General features: G+C 34.0%; 5 protein-coding genes and 1 pseudogene across 12 annotated transcripts; 2 read left to right on the forward strand and 4 right to left on the reverse strand.

The window, feature by feature from the left end:
• The window catches only part of LOC109348464, a 9,722-nt pseudogene extending 6,254 nt beyond the window's left edge, over nt 1-3,468 (reverse strand).
• LOC109348463 lies at nt 13-2,783 on the forward strand. The gene is made up of 6 exons (XM_019588921.1): nt 13-72; nt 342-563; nt 1,098-1,227; nt 1,473-1,795; nt 2,135-2,279; nt 2,450-2,783. The coding sequence occupies exons 1-6, from the start codon at nt 59-61 to the stop codon at nt 2,708-2,710; spliced, it is 1,095 nt and encodes a 364-aa protein (XP_019444466.1). The 5' UTR covers nt 13-58; the 3' UTR covers nt 2,711-2,783.
• On the reverse strand, nt 4,458-5,675 carry LOC109348465 (histone H1-like). Of its 6 annotated transcripts, XM_019588926.1 has the most exons (4): nt 5,441-5,675; nt 5,048-5,359; nt 4,910-4,930; nt 4,458-4,861 (listed from the first exon to the last, which is right to left on the reverse strand). In XM_019588926.1, exons 1-4 carry the CDS (start codon nt 5,609-5,611, stop codon nt 4,682-4,684), a joined length of 684 nt encoding a protein of 227 aa, XP_019444471.1. In that variant the 5' UTR covers nt 5,612-5,675; the 3' UTR covers nt 4,458-4,681. The 6 variants fall into 6 exon arrangements, with proteins under 6 accessions (XP_019444471.1, XP_019444472.1, XP_019444470.1 ...); XM_019588927.1 differs by lacking the exon at nt 4,910-4,930 and having other exon boundaries at nt 4,458-4,876; XM_019588925.1 differs by lacking the exon at nt 4,910-4,930 and having other exon boundaries at nt 4,458-4,855; nt 4,982-5,359.
• Nucleotides 8,976-9,799, forward strand: LOC109348473 (PRA1 family protein F3-like). The gene has a single exon (XM_019588937.1). It carries the CDS (start codon nt 9,061-9,063, stop codon nt 9,772-9,774), a length of 714 nt encoding a protein of 237 aa, XP_019444482.1. The 5' UTR covers nt 8,976-9,060; the 3' UTR covers nt 9,775-9,799.
• LOC109348469 (E3 ubiquitin protein ligase DRIP2-like) lies at nt 9,836-14,060 on the reverse strand. Of its 2 annotated transcripts, none has more exons than XM_019588930.1 (7): nt 13,820-14,060; nt 13,344-13,443; nt 12,469-12,802; nt 11,547-11,995; nt 11,395-11,445; nt 10,742-10,814; nt 9,836-10,035 (listed from the first exon to the last, which is right to left on the reverse strand). In XM_019588930.1, the coding sequence occupies exons 1-7, from the start codon at nt 13,917-13,919 to the stop codon at nt 9,844-9,846; spliced, it is 1,299 nt and encodes a 432-aa protein (XP_019444475.1). In that variant the 5' UTR covers nt 13,920-14,060; the 3' UTR covers nt 9,836-9,843. The 2 variants fall into 2 exon arrangements, with proteins under 2 accessions (XP_019444475.1, XP_019444476.1); XM_019588931.1 differs by having other exon boundaries at nt 11,547-11,989; nt 13,820-14,058.
• On the reverse strand, nt 16,415-19,689 carry LOC109348470 (magnesium transporter MRS2-I-like). Of its 2 annotated transcripts, none has more exons than XM_019588933.1 (11): nt 19,379-19,689; nt 19,259-19,288; nt 18,962-19,085; nt 18,685-18,806; nt 18,114-18,188; nt 17,723-17,938; nt 17,583-17,627; nt 17,426-17,470; nt 17,292-17,321; nt 17,041-17,160; nt 16,415-16,603 (listed from the first exon to the last, which is right to left on the reverse strand). In XM_019588933.1, the coding sequence occupies exons 1-11, from the start codon at nt 19,598-19,600 to the stop codon at nt 16,517-16,519; spliced, it is 1,116 nt and encodes a 371-aa protein (XP_019444478.1). In that variant the 5' UTR covers nt 19,601-19,689; the 3' UTR covers nt 16,415-16,516. The 2 variants fall into 2 exon arrangements, with proteins under 2 accessions (XP_019444478.1, XP_019444477.1); XM_019588932.1 differs by having other exon boundaries at nt 18,947-19,085.

Raw genomic sequence — 21,266 nt, forward strand, 5'->3', positions numbered from 1 at the left:
GGTTTTTCAGGTATTGACCTCTGAAACTGAGCCAAGAAGGAAGCTCAAACAAATAGTTATGGCTGCAACTAGGTGTGTATTACTATTGTTCTATAAAAACAATAATTAAAGAATCTTTGAAGTTAAAACTAAATGGGATAATATGTTATGAAACAGCACATGACATTCTGAACTTAAAAGGTGCTACTTATTTAAGTGAATTCAAAGTTGGTAGGTATGATACTTTATTAAATGATTTACATTTTATCATTGTTGTTAGAACTTAGAACTCATGCAATAATAGTAAAAAGTGACACTTAAACATAACTTGCTTTTTAAGGCAAATAGTAACCTTTGCTCAGGGAACAAAGGTTTGAGAGAGTTACTAAGAATCTGAAGGTGGCAAGAGTTTTTAACACATTGGTGGAAGAGATGAAAGCAATGGGAATAGCAGCACCAGATGACTCTCAATGTACAGAGGTGATGGCACCAATGGCTCACAGTGATAGAAGCCCTGTGCTGCTCCTCATGGGGGGAGGTATGGGAGCTGGCAAGAGTACAGTACTCAAGGACATTCTCAAAGAGTAAGAGCAATTACAGTAACATAAATGAAACTTCATTTTGCTTTTTCACAAGAGGAATTATCCTTGTGCACCATTCCTCTAAGTAAAAATAAATGATGCCCCTTAGCTTCTATTTTATGTATTGTTGAAATAGTGTATAGAATGAAGATAGGAACCTTATGTATAAGATATCAAATACAAGGTGTCAAAGACAACTTATAAACTTGTGTTCAAACAATAAAACTCTTCCTCTAACATCACTTTTACTCCATTTTTCAGCATAGTCCTGCATAAGACATATACCGCCATATGATGGCTCTTTTCAGGAATATAAAATGTACTAAGATCCATATCACAAAAAAATAGAGTGCAGATATCATAATTCTGCTTGATTATAATTGCTATTCCTCTTTTACTACTTAAAACCAATGGAAAAGGGAAATGGAATTTGGAAATTCGATTTTTAATTCAACATAATGGATGTATTAAATTGATGCATGTCATGCTATCTTAACCAAGGGACCTAATGTTTTTGTGTGAATGAAATTCATGCAGACCTTTATGGGCAGGAGCAGCAGGGAATGCTGTAATCATTGAAGCAGACGCCTTCAAAGAATCAGATGTCATCTATAGGGCCCTTAGCTCAAGAGGGCATCATCATGACATGATTCGAACAGCTGAACTGGTGAGATGGTTGAGACTCTTCTCTACTTTTCCTCTGCATTCTATACTGTTTGTGTTTCTGTTTGTGTTTGAGCTTGTAGAAGCTTGTTGGCTTAGCATTCCATTTCACTTTGTTTGTCGGCTGAGAATGATTGATCGTTTTGGACAAAAATGGCAGTCCAAATTGATTAAATCTGGAAGCCAATTCATAGTTGTATCCTGTACATGCTTTTGGTTATTGCATAATGAAGGCACTTTTCCAAACAGGTACACCAATCATCCACAGATGCAGCCTCATCCCTCCTTGTAACGGCACTAAATGAGGGGCGAGATGTAATTATGGATGGCACACTCTCCTGGATACCATTTGTTGTGCAGACAGTCACAATGGCCAGAAATGTCCACCGCCGCCGTTACCGCATGGGACCTGGCTACAGGGTGAATGAAGATGGAAATGTAACTGAAAACTATTGGGAGCGAACTGAAGATGAACAACCTGAACAGTTTGGAGGCAAAAAGAGAAAACCATATAGAATAGAGCTGGTTGGAGTAGTATGTAATGCTTACCTTGCAGTTGTAAGAGGCATAAGGTTGGTCCAATATGAATCTTTTCATTTTACAATCTTACTCATCAATCACAATCCTCCTGTGAAAATGGATTCCATTAAGGTGGTGTTCGATTTCCGGCATGAATGTGATGCCCAAAAATGTAAAAACATTCTCACCTACAAATGTGGGATCGAAATTTTCTCCTTCACAAGTAAAGGTGGCGATGAATGTTTTTACATTTCCATTTGTCTGGGCATCATTTTTCAAGCCTTGTTTCAACATGAGAAACACATTCCCAGGTGAAATGTCATGGAATGCAAAAACATTCCATGAATAGAACACTAAGTTAGAGGTTAACAGGTAAATTCAAATGTCAACAGGAGAGCTGTGACAACAAGAAGAGCAGTAAGAGTAAAATCACAATTGAAATCACACAAGAGATTTGCTGAAGCATTTATGACTTATTGTCAACTAGTAGACAATGCAAGGCTATACTGCACAAATGTGTTGGATGGCCCAGCCAAGGTACACAACACTGACTAACACATATACTTAGATGCAAATGTTATATCATACTTTTGTTGCTATTTGCTAATATCAATAACTAATCATTTGATTAATATTGTCATTGTCATAGTTGTTATTTTGTTGTATACTCAAGATCTACTACTGCTGACATTATAACTGTTGTAAAGTTGATAGGATGGAAAGATAGAGACAAGACACTGCTAGTTGATCCAGATGAAATAGATTGTTTGAAGAGGGCTGCTAAGTTGAATGAAGATGCAGACTCTGTATATGAACTTTACAAGCACCCCAATCCAGCTCTTAGAGCTGGATCAGTATGGAAAGACATTGTATTATCTCCTTCAAGGTTGAACATCCAACTGGAGCTCAAGTACTCAATCCAAAAGATTGAGAACATCAAAAATTATAACCTCAAGGAGCACAAATGAAAATTTCAAGTTAAGGCTAATAACATGAAAACCTTCTGGATTAGAAAATAAAGTGCCCTTAGTACAATGAACTTGACATAACTAATTGATGTTTCATTCAGCACCTTAATTTCAAGGAATATGTTCTCTGTAAAATTCCATAAAGTAATGCTCCATTCATATTCCTTTTCCAAGTGCCTACAAGCCTGCAATCATGGACATGGTCCAACTAAAGCACCTCTTTCAAGGTTGCCTCTGCAATCTGCATATCCCATGACTACTTTTATTGCCTCATCTATGCCTAACTTAACTAATTCAATCTTCTTATAAGTAAAACAAATTTCTTCAAGCATACCTGGAATCTCATACCTATTTTCTCATTTTACAACAAAATATGAGGGACACGTGGTTAACCATGCAAGTCAGTCATGCCAAAACATTAATTAGATAAGAAACACAGCATTCGCTGCAATTTTTTACAAGACTTTAAGTTTCGTGATTCTGCCAAAACTACATATATTACATGTTCAGAATGTTTAGTATACCACACAATAATTAATGGTAAAACTTGTCCTTGGCTCATTATTACTATTACTAAAGTTTAATCGCATCTGAAACCAGAGTAATTTACTGCTACTTACTGAAAAACATTTATAACACTCTATCTGAGAACCCAAGAATACTAACCAATTAACTTCAAGTTACTCTGTACTCAGAGGCCAGAATAGATACATTTACTAGGAGTGTAAAGGGTTGTAGCTAAAGATTGTTCACTGTATTGCCCAGTCTTCAGAGTCATATAAAAGAAGGAATATACATAATGGAAAGTGCCCACACTCGTAAACTGCTCTAAATGGTAACCAGTGAATACATAATAGAAATATCAAACATAGATAATTAATGACACAAATATATCTTCCATTCTTAACTACAATTGCCTTGTCAGTTCAATAAACAAAGCTCGAATTTAACACTTGTTCAGAACAATTATGTGCTTAAATGATATACATACGAAAAAAACTCATTTGACTGGATTTAGCAAACTTGGTTCAGATTTGAAAATAAATGGACTAAACAAGACTCAAATTTATCATACTTGGTTGAAATTAAAAAGATGCAAAAACAATATGAACATAAAGAAACTTCTTTAAAAGAAAGGAACGACCAAATCAATAATCTCATCAATAAAATTGACAGAAGAGGATCACACATACCATTCAAGCATGGAAATTGCTTGAATGTCTAGGAAGAGTGAAACTTGATGTTACCAGGAACAGCGTTAGATGTCTTGCTTTATATGCCATCCAATCTGGTTAGCTTCCAATCAAGTAAAGGATTTCATGTGTTTGACATACAAACTTGACATGATTATTCCATTAACATAACAATGCAAAAGCATTAACTCAACATGCTAAAGCTCTTCTCCCTTTTGTCTAAACAAGAACACTAGCGGTTCTTTTATTCTCCAATACGATATCCTTATCATTACTGCTATTTGAATAAAAGAATATCAAATTTAACACTTGTTCAGAACAATTTTGTGCTTAAACTATATCCGTATAAAAACAAGTCATGCCCAATTTGCTTAAACAAGATGAGCATCAAAAACTGACTCAATTGGATCACACATGTCATTCAAGCAATCCAGCAAGCATGAGAAACAATGAGATTAAACAAAACCAATGTTAACAAATGCAGATTCATTCCTTTGGTATAAGGGATCATCATATTCATATACCTTAAACTCAACTACAATAAGATAAACCACTTTCAAAGTAAAAAGCCTTGAACTCTAGCTTCCAATTATGATAATAATAACAAAATCATTACCAATTACAAAGCTATAAACTCTTTAAAATTCGAAACCAAAAATTTAAAATAAAATATCAATAAATTTCATGTTCTGTCGACAACATCTGTGAATCTCGAAACAACACCGCAACAAAAATGAAAAATTTACAAATCAACCCTTAAAAACCACCTTCACTTCCTTCATCCTCTCTTTGGTGCCACCCTCTTCGCCGAAGACTTTACACTCTTCGCTGGAGCTGCCTTCTTGGCCTGAACAGTCTTCTTCGCCGGAGTTACTCTTGTAGCAGGTGGCTTCCTACCACTAGGAGAAGTCCTGGTGGATGTCCTCGAAGCCTTGGCGGGCCTAGCAGCAGCCTTGGGCTTCACAGCAGTAGCCTTAGCCTTGGGCTTCACAGCAGCAGGCTTGACCTTGGGCTTCACAGCAGCAGGCTTGACCTTGGGCTTCGCAGCAGCCTTAGTCTTTGCCTTAGCAGCAGCTGCCTTAGGCTTAGCAACGGGCTTCACCTTCGCAACAGACTTGGGCTTAGCAGCGGGCTTCGCCTTCACAACAGCCTTGGGCTTAGCAGCTGGCTTTGCTTTCGCAGCAGGCTTAGGCTTAGAAGCGGGCTTTGCTTTGGGCTTTGGAGCTGCGGGCTTCTTTGCGAGGGTGGGGTTAGGAGTAGAAGCAGCAGATGGAAGCTTGAAGGAGTTTTTGAGCTGAGTGAGTTTGCCAGAAGAAACGAGCTTCTTAAGTTGGTTCAATAGAATCTTCCTGAAATTGGATGGAAGATCCTTGTACTTATCTTCTACAAACTTCGCTATCGCGTATTGGCTCGAACCAGTTCTCTCTTTCAGACTAACAATCGCATCCTTGATCATCTGCACAATCAATTCAATTTCAATTTCAATTTCAATTTCAAAGTTTAAGAACAAATCAAATGAGATTATAACTAAATTTACCACTTCGTAGGTTGGATGAGAAGAGTTCTTAGGTTTCCGAGGAGCCTTGGGTTTGGGCTCCTTGACAGCAGGCTTCTCCGGCTCGGTAGTCTCGACGGCGGATTGGTCAGCGGCGTTGACTATGGTGGATTCCGGCACCTCCACCGCAACGATGGGCTCCTCAGACGCCATTGCTTTCAAAATGAATATGATTTATGAAATTAAAAATTTTTGTGTGACTAAATATCAGAAAATGCATTGCTTTAAATAATAAAAATGTGGAGGAATGCTTTATTATGATTGGTTCAGACACGTTTTACAAGGATTGAGGCTTTCTCTATGTTTCAATTTCAGCCCTTCGATTATATCTTATCAACGGTTAGTGATGACTGTATGGATAGATTAGATGAGAACGTTTTGGTATATTGGGGGTTGGTGTGAGTTTGCTTCCGTGTGTTTCTAAGCTCGATTCAAATGCTCATAACTTGAGATTAGATTCATGGTTTTGAATGAGGTTTTCTTATGATTGTAGGTTATTCCGTGAGCTTTCTAATGAGGGGATTATTGTGCTGAATGGTTGTGTGGTTGTGGAGAATTTTGGGTTTGATGGAACAATGGTCTTGAATAGGGTTTGGTATGATGTTTTCATGGTTTTTGTGAAATTCAGAGGAATGCTTTGGATTTTGACCAAATTAATGAATACTTTGTAATAATAGGTTAACTTAGGAATAAATTGCATCAAGAATTTTTGAAATCCAACAAGATTTAGATATGGAATCATTAATTACAAAGTCATAAAGGTTGAACAAATCCTTCCAAAAAAACATTGTTTGGAAAGTTTGGTGTATGCAACATAGCATTTCTATCTAGTCTTCGAATTTTATTATTTTTCATAAATTTGATCCTAAAATAAATCTTTAGTGTTTTAAGCACAACATGTGTGCATTTGTATGATTTTCCGATCGCAAATACGATTGTTCATGATAATGATTCTTTTTGGGTAAGTAATAATTTGATTAGTTAATTTTAATGTGTTGAGTGTTAAGATTTTATCTCAAATCATTTGGTGACAAAATAAGTAGTCCAACAAGTATTTAAATCTTTATCAAGATAATGAGGTGAGTAATGTGAGACTAATTCTCAATATAACCATCCATAGAAGGCAAGCGGGTCAGACGAAAGATTACATTTTACCAATAACTATATGATATCTTTTATCCATGACAACTGGAGAAAAAAATGAGTTTTAGCTCTGATATCATGATAATATTTCATCTCAAAACCAATTGGCAATGAGAGGAATAACTCAATGATATTTAAATTATTCATGAAATTATAAAATATACGATCTCAAACTTACTTCCAAGTAGGATTCGAACCCAGATGAAGTTCTGACCATCTGTTAGAGAAAAAAGAACGATTTATTCTTGTAGGATTCCCAAGAAATTCTTCGATTTCTTCAGGAAGCAAATGATTTTTCATCTACTTCTCACGCTCCATGAATAGTCGGCACATTGAGAAAAATCCAAAAAGGAATTTAGGAAATCGTTCTAATTCTATATCTGTTCGTTCCGTTTGAAGAAAGGAAGAATCCTGGTTGTTTGAATTCTAATTAAGTTACCAAAGGTGATGAATAAAGTTAAGGCATAATTTAATTTTGATGGCCAATTTCATAGTCCAAAACATAAATAAGAGGGAAAGAGAAAACAATATCAAATCACTTTAGCCACTTAGTGAAATCCATTTGCCACATTTGTCTAGGATATAAGTGTTGGACAATTAAAATTTCCAATAACTAAGTGAACCATTTTCATCTCTCATGACCTAAGTGTGAGGTGTCCTATTTTTAGGGACCAAAATGATTATCTACTTTTTTTAATGTTATTAAAAGATACATACTCAACTAGTAGTGTATGAATTTTTATACTCTCAACATAATATTCATCATTCATACCTTAATTATCATTAGAAGTAGTACACTTGAATGTTATATGATATGTATGTATAAAAAATATAATGAATCATAATTAAATTAGTAATTATTTATTTACATAAATCTATTATTATATATACCAATAATGCGTTGATCTAATGATCTACGACCCTACTAGGTCTTTAGGATGATCAAAATGTCAAAAGTTTGGTTTATAAGAGTGACATTTGTTGAGAGGCAGACACACCATGAAAGGGATTAGTTTGTTACAAAAATGTAAAGTAACACTCTTGAATCTTGATAGTACAAGAAAAAATCTATTATTATATTTATTACTCTATCGAATTAATTATTCTTATTTCACCATTAATCTATTAAATTAATTAGTTTTAAACTTCAAAAATTAAGAAATGGTTTAAAATTCAAAAAATGGAAATATTTTAATATTTATGTATTGATATAAATGAGTTTTCTACCTTGTTAGTTCATTATTTGTTATTAATATATTTAATAGAATTGACTATTAAACAAAAGTAATACACATAAATGATGAATAAGGTAATAAACATGTAAACTTTAAAAAAAGCACTACCAATATATAAATATTAAATTATATACTCAAATACCAAAGAATAATCACGAATACTAATTTCTTGAAGGTATCTATTGGCAAGTTGATTAATGATTATCATATCATTAATATGGGTTTTATGAATATTTTGCTTCACCATGACTTTCACGTATCGTAATCCAGTTAGGATGGAGAGAGAAATACATTAAAAAAAGAAGATATAATATTTAATCCTCTAAATATAATAATATAACACTTTTATAATTCAATATTCAATATAAGTGAAAAAATAACATATTTCCTTCTAATATTGGAGATGTTTCTTTTCTAATGTAATCATTCTAACATGAATATTATTGTAGGGAGCAAACAACATCTAAATCAAAATTCGAATTCTCTTGATCAAAATTAATAACATATATTCATTCATTTATTCAGTCTTTTCATCACAAAACCATTACCAATAATGTAAGTTATGATACATAAAGAAGAAATAAAGGAAACAAATTGTAAAGAATGAACCTTTCATTATTCCAGGGAATTCTTACAAAATAGAGGAAATTAAATAATAAGTTACTTATGTATTTTTTTTATTTTACTTCTTATAAATAATTTATATTTGATTTAATTATAAAAGGATGAAATTTGTAGGCATTAATGTGTTATACAAATTCCAGAATGCATTTTTACCCCTACTTATACGGATTAAATGCATTCCACCAATGTTAGTAATTCGAGATACACAGAATCAAATGTGTAATTAATTAAGATATCAGAAACAATGAACATGTTACATTCCAAATATGAATTAAAACCATTTGTTTAAGAAATTGATCTATTTACACTCAATTCAAAATAGAGTATTAATTAAATGTTGCTGCTATGTGAGACCATCCACAGAACATATATGCTGTCCCTTGGGATGCAGATATCTTACCATAAACTTTCCCAAAATTTGTAATTTTTTTTAACTAACATAATATAATATGATTGATTTGAGACAACAAATCTTTATTAGTCTGATGAATGGTGAAGAGTCCTTTGCAGACTAATCTAACAACACATAAGATCACCCATCAAAAAAGCTTCAAACTTTATTCATTTTTCAAAGTTTCAACTCTCTGCAATCTGCATGTCATGTCTTCTTCACCACCCCATTTCAGTTCCCTCCCTTCACCCTCTTCATCCAACTCCACCGTCCCTTATTTTATCTTACGCGCCTCCACAACCTCCGCACCATCTTTTCCCACGCGCCGTCCATGGGAGGAAGTGTTCGCTCTCTACTCCTTCACGCGTCCCTTTTCCCTCAACGAAGCGTGGGAGCGCGTGAGGCGCAACTTCACTCACTTCCGAGTCAACTATACCATGATCGATCTCTTCATCCTCTTCCTCAGTCTCCTATGGCATCCAATTTCAGTAATCGTGTTCCTCGTCGTGCTCGTGGCGTGGTGCTTCCTCTACTTCTTCAGGGACGTGCCGGTGGAGGTGTTTCACCGCACGGTGGATGAAAGGGTGGTGGTTGTGTCGCTTTCGGCACTGACGGTGGTGGGGTTGTCTCTGACGGGAGTGTCTTTCAATGTCTACGTGGCGGCGATGGTTGGGGTTGCGGTGTGTGTGGTGCACGCGGCGTTTAGGAGCACTGAAGATTTATATGCGGAGGAGAATGAAGGTTTTTGTTTCGGAAATTGCTCATGCATTAGTTGTAGAGTAAACTATTCATTTGGTCAGTCAATTTGTTCTATGAAAAAAGAAGAAGCATGGTCTACAAAAAATGAGGATGTAATGATCCATTATTACAATGATAAAAACAGACCACAGGAGCATGCTATTGGTAGCTACACCCTACACTAATGTGTCAGAGAGGTCTTTTTATGTATATTTTATGCAACATATATAGTGACATATGGAGATTTTGAAGGTTCATTGAAATTGTGAATTTGAAGGGTAAGGGACCTTCCTAGCATAGGCCAACACCATTACAAAATCTTTTGCTGAGGACCCAATGGTTGCTGGAATTCTGTGTGATGAGGAAATTGTATCAAGCCATAACTCTACCAAATTATGTAGTCTTAGTGTTGGAACCACTGTTTGTCCCATAAATTTAATCTCAACCTGCATCACATAATTCAATCAACAAGAGTTACCAACATGATGCTTTCATCCAACTACACAAAAATCATAAATAATGTACTATAAGGAGTGCAGTGCTAGCTAAAATTGGGATAAAAGTCAATTGCTTATTATCTTCTAATGATGCAATGTGTCAAGTGCTCAAAAGGTAATCAGAATAACTTTAGGGACAATCAAATTGTGGATGCTTTTTCAATGGGTGTGGGATACCAAAACAAGAACAAACAATATCATATGCACTTGTGCCACTGTTTGCCTATAAAAATAACATGTGCATTGTGGAAGCGATTTCCAATAAAAACATCATAAGTATGTTCACAGAACTAACTGAAAGCTGAAAAGCTAGGAGGGGAAAGCTCCTTCTTGTAAGCTGCAAGCTACTCCAGTTGGCTTATTAAATGAGCTAGATACTATTTTTAAATATCCTCCTTAACCAAACAAGTCTACAAACTTATTTTTGATCAAATAAGCTAGTTATCTCATAAACTCTTGAGGGTGTTGCCACTTGCCACACACAATATGTGTAAATGCTATGTTTATAGGGACTATTGGAGAACAACACTGTACCTAACTTAACTTGCTCATACAGACACAGCAGAAGTTTAATGAAATCATGCTTGAGAAAACCGAAGACAATAAAATCTCCCAGGTCCAGTAATGTCTAAGAATATTGCAAAGGGAGAGTTACCTCTGCTTCACTGTTCAGATCTAGTTTCTTCATTAAGTATTTTTGGATAAATGACACAGGTACACTTCCATCCCTGAGCAAACATAACAGAAATTACAAATCAACATGGTATATCACAATCTAAATAAGTTAGATCTCTACATTTTATATACATAAAAAAAGTTTGATCACTTTATGAAGCTTTAGCAGCATCAAAGATAGAGTGAAACCATTTAAACTTTGACATGCATATAGCCCATTAGCATGGTATAGATGCTGCATACAAGAATATCTCACTCACAGATATTTACAAAAATGCATGAACTTTGACTATCCGTTCTATAAATGCTCTGATCTGATAACCACAAATACAATCAATACAGTAGATGTATAATAAAACTCTCATATTTCTTGATTAGGCACTAGCAAAGGATGCGAGAATCTTACGATGCGAGGTTGAGACCTATAACCAGCTGAGATGTGAGGATGAAGGAATAGTTATGTGACTCAGATTTAGTATTATGATGTGGCTAAGAAGAGAAAAGGGAAACATATGGTATCATACATTGCTCCAAGCATAAGATTCCTATTTTGAAAGTAGACTATACATCAAATAAAAAGTAAAAAAACAGTGTTAACAACCGTGCAGGGAGTCTAATTCTAAATGAACTTACTTAATTCTCACATAACTTGAAGGAATTTGAGGCAAGGGTTCATCTCCTTCCCTGAAACATTAGTATGAAATTAGCTTGTAGAACATATATAATATGCACAGGATTTCAAGAAATCAGATGTTAATTTAAGTTTCAAAGATATGATATCTTACTGGTTTTCCAAAGCTACTAAGGAGAACCAAATAGGTCCATTTTGTAAGAGTTTGGTGCTGTTCGAATCCAAAATAGCTTGCGATGTTATGCGTGATTCTCCAAAAGCAGGTTCTTTTTTCCGGCGAATTCTGCGCAATTTTTTCGGTTTTGCTGTATCTGGAGAGACAGAATAAGTGCTAATCTTTTCATCCTCAACTTTCGCCTTGCGTTTATTTTCCTTATTTTTGATTTTCTTTACTTGAGAGTCACTCTCATTTACTTGAAGAAGATCTAGTTTAGCATCAGATCCTTGCACACTAGACTTGAAAGATTTGGTCCTACTTGCAACCTCTACTAAACAATTCAAAGGTTTCCAAAGATCTAATTTTGTATCCCATGGTTCAGCACCACTCTCGGTTGGTTTATTTGCTTTGGATTGACTACCCTCACAAGGGGACAAACTCTGCACCTTGCAAAATTCAAGTATAATGATATAAGTAAACTAATGGCAGTATAGTCTGGGCAATCAAGCATAACAATGTAAGCATGCTAACATTTTTATCATGATATAAGTAAGCAATTCATTTTGCATCGGTCCAAAACCTCGCTAATGCATCTTCCCAATGATTCCTCAATTATTACATCTTGATCCACACAAAATAGTATCTTGGCATATCAATTTCTTCATATTTCGACTTCTATGTAGCTTTTTTCAACATGTAGGCATGCCTATTTTTTCATATCTCGACTTCTATGAAGTCTAGGCATATCTATTTACCCATATTTCGACTTCTAATAAATCATGATAAAAATCATTGCGTTGGGCAATATAGCCTATTTTTTAGTATTCCTTAGCAATGGCAGATAAGAAAACAAGGAAACAGAACAATATAAATAAGCTGAAACAGAAGAGCCAACTTGTCACTCCTAGTACAGTAGTACCTGCCCAGTATTCTCAGCAAATTTATTTGAAGTGTCAGGTGAGCTTGAACTCTCTGAACGATCTTCAAGTAATTCGTCCTCGTTTTTTATTGGCTTTTCGATGGAAAAACTAGAGGCACGAAGACCGCCAGCCTTTCTTGTAGGTTTTGTTCTTCTTCCTGTCATGTTTACCTGTGAAGATGATACCTTTGGAGTGCTAACCACCAAAGATGAAAGAGATCTCTCCTTTCTTCTAGCTGGTAATGGTACAGACGGGACTACTTCAGGTGCCTTCACCTTTCTTCCCTTTAAGGGGAAAACTTTGGACCTTACATCTTGCAAACTGTGGTCTGGCCTGGTAATTAGAAAACAAGATATGGGAATTATTATGCAACAAACACTTCAAAAAAGAGTACTAATAATATCATCATATGTTTGGTTTTCTGTTTCTTTGAACCACTTCATTGTGTGATACATAGAATGGTAGTGCATTTAACGCACTCAGACTTTATATGATCAAGGTCCTTTGCTAAAAGGATAAACGCATGAATTTTGGAAAAGGACTGCAAACAATAATATCGACCAAGGGATAGATGCATGGTTATCTTGATAAATTTCGAAAGATCAACAGCTTTATTGAGCACATCTAAAAAGACAAACAATAAAATTCATGTCCTATCTTGCATAGTTGTATGGTGTCTCTCTATTCTAGCAGTATTAGGGTGGCTTGCACAAAATAAACTCTAATTGACATGCCATGCCAAGTTAAGCCAACACGTTTGATACATATTAGGGAACTTAAAAACCATGTTGAAGTATAACAGAGACGCATTTTTCTTAAGGAAAAAGTACAAGAGAATGGTGGCTTGAAAATCTTTGAAAGGCAGGGAACTTACCTTAGTTTTTCCAGTGGAACACAACCCAAATCAATGTTGCATATTGGACAGCATTCCAATTCCTCCTCTGTAATTTTATCATAAATGCACTGCTTGCAAACTAAAAGAAGTCGAAATATAAGTGATTAGACTAGAAATGGATATTAAACAAGAAAGAAAGAAATAAAACCAAAAGAACTATGAATGTAAGATATTGCATAGTAATGTGTAGTAGTGTTGCATGAGGCTAAGACATAGAATTGAAGCAATTTTAGTAGATGAATAGTTGGCCAATTACAACTAGGCCATTACATTAATGGAACAACACAACACAGCTACTGAATAGTTGGCCAATCCAAAACCATAAGTCAAGGCTTTTGTCTAACATTCACGTCCTCTATGTGTGTATGGGCATAGCATAGAGTGAGAGAAATAAGATAAGGAAATAGAATGCGAAGTGAAAGAAGGAGATGGAAAAAGGGATGATGATGACTGACACGTGTGAAGGCATTCAGATATGGTAGTAGCATCTTTGAAAAGCTTGTTACAGATAGTACAAGTCATGCATGCTGCAATCGTATCTCTTCTCACTTTCATTATTATTCCAACTCTATCTTCTTCTTCTTCTTCTTCTTCTTTCCTTTATCCACTCATCGATGCATGCTATTCCTATATCACAACAAATATATTTAATTTACGTCCATTTCATTGCATTAATAATATATACTGTAACAAAACAAAAAGGAACAAACTAAGGAATTATAATCAAAAGGGGTGCATAGAATGAACGAAACTTATAGAGAGATCGGTGAAGATGTGATTAAAGATAAAAGATGGGTACTTTAGGGGGAAATATGAAAAGGGTGGGTGTGATTTGTGAAGATTTCACGTGGATTTGGGATGATCTGAATCGAGAGAGAAGGAGGCATGAACCAAAAAACAAACAAAGTGTGTTTCTTCTCTCTTTCTTTTCTTCTTATGTTTCATTATTTTATTATTTATTATTTATTATTTTATTTTCTGAAACATGTTTCTATCTATAATTCAATATACTTCAACTAAAGACAGCTACAGAAGGTAGGAGGTGTGATAACATGCGCCAGGGGTTAACAATGCGTGTTATTGGACGGCGTGCAATGAGTGAGTCTTTTAACATGTGGTAATGCCCTTAACCTTCACCAAATTGTTTCAATGTTGTTATTTGAATAATCATATTTTCACAATTTATATTGCACTTGTGTACATCTCAAAAAATATTATAACTCAATCAAATGACAACTTCAACTTGACTGTAAAAATTATTGACAAATAAAGTATTAATTTGTGAATGTATCCTCAAAATTAAAAGGGTGTGTACTTCTATGTATAATGGGTATTTTTCATTTTATGGATAATGAACCAATTACGTTTGAGCACATGGTTGTCTCTCCTAACATGTATCTCTCTTATAAACTTAACTTTTGACATTTAACCTAATATAATATGTGAAATCCAGTAAGGCCTTATATCAGTGTAGGGCTGAACATGACCTCACCATACAAACACATCCAGTTTGGTTCGATCATGATTGAGCTTGAATATGACAAAGATTTATCAGGTTTATGATTGATTTTAGGTTCAAAAATTAGACTCAATCAACATTTAAGACTAGGTAAGGACAAACATGACTCAGTCCGACTCGTCTCATGGTTACTCATGATTTTATTTTATGTACCTATTCAATTGTGTAGCTATTCATCAGAAATACATATATGTAAATGATTAACAAAAGATGTACACATATGTCATTTTCATTTGGAAAATTACGTATCCATAATAATAAGTAATATTAAGAAAATTTTATCTAAAAGAAATATACACCATGTTTAATTAGGTCTAGGGTGAAGTTCAAAAGCTAGTCCGATCGACATGAGGTGAAGTTACCCTTCAAGTCTAAGGGCGAGTCCAGATTCAATAAAATAATCCGACTAATATTTAGGACTCAGAAGGAACAAGTTTTACCGGACCCAACTTAACTCATGTTCATCCAAACATGGGCAATGTGTAGTTTTTTAGTTAGAAGGTATTCAACCCATTGAATTTTGGTTTTAGAGGTCTTATTTAGTGTGGCTAAAATGTTTTAATGGATTTAATAGAATTGAACCCATCAAGCACTATAAAATACATTGCTTTTGGTGTTGTTATATTACTACTTTTTAGCCACAAATATTCTATATTGGAGAGGATTCTATTTGAAAAGAGTAGAAGTGTAGAGCCATTACTTTTTAATTAAGATATAGAACCAAAATTATTCTATTTGAAAATATAGAACCATTATAGACAGAAACTTTTGTTCATAATAGAAATCTAGAACCTTACTTTCTCTTTGTACATTGCCTACTCTTATGGTAAATGTTTTAATGCAACCTTACACAAATATAAACAAATAAACATAAATGAAGAAGAGAAAGGTGTGTTGTAACTAAGTAACCTAGCGGTTAGAAATGTCAAATCTGTGTCCGAATATCATCATTTGCTTCATATTGAAGTTTGATTAGAGTTAGATTTATCCTTCACCAAATCCAACACAGGAAAAAAAAGAAGGTGAAAGGGACAAAATAAAGGTTTGGGTGATTTGGTTAATGGTTAGGGACTTGAAAGCAAAGTGAAAATGCTATTGAATTGGCTTTGTTAAAATATATAGAGGGTCTGACATGTGATCTTCATGCTTTGCTTATTAACTGTAAAAGGGACCCTCTATCATAGAGTTATCTGTATTGGCAGACAAAAAAGTTACATTCAAATCAATATTCACATCCACACTTTGTTATGTGAAATGCTATGACTAATTACCCCTGTCACAGTTCTTGTCACACACTTTTTATTAATGATTATAATTATTACCCATATGCACAACAAGCAATATATAATCATTGGACCAAAAGGGTAGTGAAATGACCAGAAATTCAGAAATTGTAGTGGAACATAATAATATGATTATTATGATTGATAACAGCATGCCATTCTATATATATATATATATATATAGGTTTCAATGGCTAACACTTTTTGATGAATATTTCAATGGGTAATTTAGTTACAAGAGAAAACAATGAAACAATTATAATATTGTCTTGGTTTGATGCCACATATCGAAATGAAGCTTAGGTGTAGAAGATTTTCCACTTCGAACAACATGCATATATCTTTAGATTTCAAGACCCAACAATGCCTTTGCGTCGGGCATAAGATACTATGGATAGAAACAATGATGCACAAACCATTCCCGTAAGGATCACCACCTATAGTTATAAATTTAAACTCATAAATACTTTCACAATGCTACATATTCAATTTCTCTCCTCTCACGATTATATGCTAAAGCATGTTAGTTAACAGCTTTTTCTATAGATAGACATAGACTCTATACTTTGGTCCTATATGTATTATAACTATTCTGTTTCATTCTTCTTTATTTTCTCATAATGCCATTTGTTGGAGTTAAAATATAGACCAAATTGAAAACAATTATCATGAAAAGGATAGTAAAAATGATTATAACATATAGGAACTAAAAAATATATGTTTGGTCCCTATATTTGAGTGAATGGTTTTCAATTTGATCCATATACTTTTAACTGTAACAAACAATACTATAATAATAATAAATGTGAAGGAACAAAATGAAGATGATTATATTAAATAGTGGGAGCATAGTTTAACATTATTGAATACATACCCATTTAAATACATATTCGTGACCTTGTTTCCATGTATATGGAATGTTCATACCGAATATTGCTGCCACCAATGAATATATGGAGAGAGAGACAGTTCCGGAACAAAGGAAGAGCTCTAGCTGTCATATGCAGCACATAGATATATATATAAATAATAGCAGTAGTATTTACACACATACATGAAATAATTGTGGTTTAAGTTGCCAGTTAATGTTTCAAAGAAAACCTTATCAGGAAAATAAAAACATACCTGAATTAGTTGATTTCTGTGATTGTCTAGCTGCATGTACACATCACATATTACAAAGGGTTGCTAATAATATATATATGCTGTCAAGTTCATGTTCAAATAACTACTCTTAATTACAAAAACTTGAAATCTACCTGAATGTTGATGTAATCTTCTGTGTCATCAGTATATTCTCTCAACTGAACAGGGTGAAGTATGAAATAGCAAAGTTTATCATTTGATTACTGAATAATAACAGAAATCAAATAATAATCAATTAAGTAGAAAAGATAAAGAAAATGCATTTCATACTGTGGCCAGTTTATTTAATGTCCCATCAATTTGCATGAAATAGGCCTGCAAAGCATACACCATTAATCAGTTTAATGCAACATAGGTTAATTCATTTAATCCAAGTATCCAACAGTATCTGGTTGAAAGATTTTTATAACCTCAAGTAACATTTCTAACTCCTCAACATCATTCTCCATATGAACTGTTGTAGTACTTGATGTGTGTATCTTAGAAGCAAGATTTGGAGAGTTAAATTGCCAGTTTGGAGAATCAGAGTTACTGGTGGGAGAAGATGAAACTACTAACTTTCTTGATAAGTAAAGTTCAGCCATGTCATCATCATCATCAAGTAGGTTTTCTAGTTCATCTCTTATCTACAAGCAAGCTTGCAAGAAATTCAAACAGGAAAAATCTGAGTTATAACTTACTCCAAATGATTCACTGACTAGTACATTGGTCTTAATGACACTAACAATATAACACTTCATCTTACAACTAGTAAGTAAGAATAGAACACTGTTATGAGCTCTAATTGTTATCTCAACATACCTTTTGAACTCGATTTGTCAACCTTGTCATTGCACTTTTCAATTTTCGAACTCTATCCAAATTACGGCTGCTAATCTGGACATAAATGACATTCAACCAGAGTATTATTGAAGGGGAATCATGTTATAGATACTTATAGGTAGGAATTTATTATAAAATTGGTTAAATGGTAGTTACAGTTGTTTTAGTATATCAGTGAGACTACACTCTAATTGTATCAATGTTCTCCTTTCAATGAACACAATTTCAAATTTTACTCCTTTCTCTCCTTTCCTTTTGGACTCTGCCATCTTTTCAAACAGAGAATGATATAACTAATGAGTTCCAGGCTTTGTATGACAGATTGAATATGAATATATACATAATCGAAGTATAAGAGCATAAATTAGTAATACTTTGTGTACAATCATGAGAGGCAAAAGGTAACCACAACCTCAATTTAAAACTGGTATCGAAGTTGTGCCTTCCTAACCATTTAGGCAAATGCAAATTCAGTGGAGCCATGTCTTTGTACCTAGGTGAAAAATATGATGAAACAACAAAACAATTCTTAGGCAAAGGGATTTATTACCTTAGAGGTGAGTTCATCCAAAGCTGGATAAGAAGCCGTCTCTAACTCTCTTGTCCTTGCATCAAGGAAACTACATATTGCTTCTAATGCAACTTCTAAAGCCCGAAATTCGAATGGAAACTCTACAAAGTCAGTTCAATTTCCCATCATTTCAAATTTGAACACAGAGAAAAAAGAGCCTAGACAAAGCACCTTAAGAGTTAACAGTAGTTAAGAGAATCAAAGTAAAATCTTTCAAAATCAATATTTTAACATTGCCTACCATTTTCTTCTCCACCTTCGCCTTCTTGAGTAGACTTGTCTTCTTCTCCTTGACCAGAACAATTTACTTTTGGTAACCGTCGTCGAAGTTCCTCAACAATAGGCACAACATCATCATCCTTTGGGTCTCTAAGGAATACCTACACCAGGAACAAACTCAATTACTCAATTACTCAACACTTGATTCCATTTTCTGGTCTCACAAAGTGATTGGTGTGTAGAGATGACAAGTTTTTGGTTCCACTCATTTCAGTGAACTAAAATGTTTTCCTATTTAGTCTTTGGTCATATTATATTCACTAAATTAAGTTACCTCTTTTGCGGTGATAATAGCTTTAATATGCTGCATAGAAGAATTAAAAAAGAAGAAGTTATTAAAGCAAAGAAAAAGAGAAGAAGTTATTATAGTTGAAAAGAGAAAGAAAAGGCATGCCTCTAGATTGAGAATAATGGCTTTGTCTCTGCCCAAAATGGTAGATGGATACGAAAGAAGAGGGTCGAGAATTCTAAGATCTCTAGCATGGATTTGAAGTAGGCGCATAATAGTATACTTGTCAACATCTAGTATAGTTTCATTGGCATGATGGTCTATCATAATCCAACTTCTTAAAGCACAAGTTTTGTTGTTTATAGAAGAAGCATGAAGCTCCTCCATTAGTAGCAAATATGAGAATTTGGATATGAAGAGATTAAGAGATGATAGAATGATAATGCAGTGAGTGCATGGTATTGGTGGGGTTGTCACTTCTGTCTCAATGGAAGCGGTGGTTAAAAACAATGCTTACCACTTTACCTTTTAACTTATTATATATGTTAGACCAAAAAAGAATAACAACAACAATTATACTTCTCTTTCATTAATTAATTAAGAGTATAAGAACAATACCTATATATTTGTTGTCTTATAATTGTTAATTGTTAATATTTTTTGATGAGATTCTAAAAGAATAAAAGAGTCTTGTCAAGAATATAATGTTAAGATTCTTATAGGATGCCCAAATACTTGAACTAAGACTTTATTATGATGAGCAAACAAAATGGGAAATGAGGTTTGATTTTAATTAGCAGAAGCCCAAAGGCCCACAATGAGAGGCAAGGAAGAAGAGCAAAAGATTGTCATAAATTTGTCATCTTTCTTCATGAATTCATAGTGCATTGATTGGTGGAGGCAACAAAATGACATGCACAACTCATTTACTATGTGTCAAAGTTTTATTCAATGAGATAAGGTGGTGGGCACAACTAGGCCATACCATATTATTTGGAAAAGAGGTGTGTGAAGACGTATATTCTCCTACTTATTACTCTCACTAATCTTCATATTAAATACTCTTATTAATCATCGTATCCATATGAAAATGACACATATAACTTATGAATTAATTATTAATAAATAAAGTATATCTTATGAGACATGTCACTTTCTTATTAGTATAAGCATTAGTAGAAGAATTGAATAGAATATATATTATTTCCTATATGAAATTGTTGAGTAAGTGAACGCTTAATTAATGACAAAAGGAGATATTTTCAGGTGGGAGATGTTCAGTTTACCTTATTATGTTACTCAGCCCTTTTATACAAGTGTCTAACTTGGTGCAAATACAAGAGATATAGTGAAGGAGTAAAGTTATATACTTGGAATAGGAAAGAGGAATATCATGAATTATGATTGGTTGAAAAAATACATTTAAGGTAAAAAATTAATTATTATATATTTTTATAATCAATCATATTCCATGACACATCCTATGACACATGGAGTAGCACAATAGTATGACACATAAGATGTGGGGACTGAATACAAGTTCCTTCCCCCATCAAATGATGTGTCTTATCGAGTTGTAAGTGTTGAATCTGGTTTTAATGATTAAAAGTGTGTATATAGTGGCAGACTGGCTGGTAAGCAGTTGGAACTTGTGAGGTTGGTGAAACATCATTTCATAGGATGGATATATTCATCAACAAATTTACACACAATTGTTCAAATCCAATTATTATATATATATGTTGTGAGTAATGTTCACTATTTAGTAGCACATTCCATTATTATTGGTTGGAGGAGTATGGGGATTGGTGAATGGTGAATGGTGAATGGTGATATCTATTGGGTTACTAGAGATATGGATATCTATGCAGTGGTATTACTGTTACTATTGGGTTATGTCTTTGAGATTATGATTTTATTGACTTCACCATACCAGATTTGTTCCTTCTCCTTATTTATTAGCAATTCATGATCAGTGTAGGCAACACTAGTATCAGAGATTGACATCATCAATCAAATAATCCTTATTGACATGTACACACATATATATATA

This window comes from Lupinus angustifolius, chromosome LG05 (assembly GCF_001865875.1).
Source record: "Lupinus angustifolius cultivar Tanjil chromosome LG05, LupAngTanjil_v1.0, whole genome shotgun sequence".
Lineage (NCBI taxonomy): Eukaryota > Viridiplantae > Streptophyta > Magnoliopsida > Fabales > Fabaceae > Lupinus > Lupinus angustifolius.

Excerpts from the sequence above, each read along its gene's own strand:
- LOC109348469 (XM_019588930.1), bottom strand. The coding sequence starts at position 13,919 with ATGAAAGTGAGAAGAGATACGATTGCAGCATGCATGACTTGTACTATC. Across the intron at positions 11,996-12,468 it reads TTGCTGAGAATACTGGGCAG|GTGCAGAGTTTGTCCCCTTG; the intron begins GTACTACTGTAC and ends GAATTTTGCAAG. Across the intron at positions 11,446-11,546 it reads TTAGTAGCTTTGGAAAACCA|GGAAGGAGATGAACCCTTGC; the intron begins GTAAGATATCAT and ends CTAATGTTTCAG.
- LOC109348473 (XM_019588937.1), top strand. The coding sequence starts at position 9,061 with ATGTCTTCTTCACCACCCCATTTCAGTTCCCTCCCTTCACCCTCTTCA.
- LOC109348463 (XM_019588921.1), top strand. Across the intron at positions 564-1,097 it reads CTCAAGGACATTCTCAAAGA|ACCTTTATGGGCAGGAGCAG; the intron begins GTAAGAGCAATT and ends AAATTCATGCAG. Across the intron at positions 2,280-2,449 it reads TGTTGGATGGCCCAGCCAAG|TTGATAGGATGGAAAGATAG; the intron begins GTACACAACACT and ends ACTGTTGTAAAG.
- LOC109348470 (XM_019588932.1), bottom strand. The coding sequence starts at position 19,600 with ATGGAGGAGCTTCATGCTTCTTCTATAAACAACAAAACTTGTGCTTTA. Across the intron at positions 17,939-18,113 it reads TGACAAATCGAGTTCAAAAG|ATAAGAGATGAACTAGAAAA; the intron begins GTATGTTGAGAT and ends GCTTGCTTGTAG. Across the intron at positions 17,322-17,425 it reads AAGATTACATCAACATTCAG|CTAGACAATCACAGAAATCA; the intron begins GTAGATTTCAAG and ends GTGTACATGCAG.
- LOC109348465 (XM_019588922.1), bottom strand. The coding sequence starts at position 5,611 with ATGGCGTCTGAGGAGCCCATCGTTGCGGTGGAGGTGCCGGAATCCACC. Across the intron at positions 5,360-5,440 it reads CTCATCCAACCTACGAAGTG|ATGATCAAGGATGCGATTGT; the intron begins GTAAATTTAGTT and ends TTGATTGTGCAG. Across the intron at positions 4,862-4,936 it reads AGGCTGCTGCGAAGCCCAAG|CCCAAGGCTGCTGCTAGGCC; the intron begins GTCAAGCCTGCT and ends ACTGCTGTGAAG.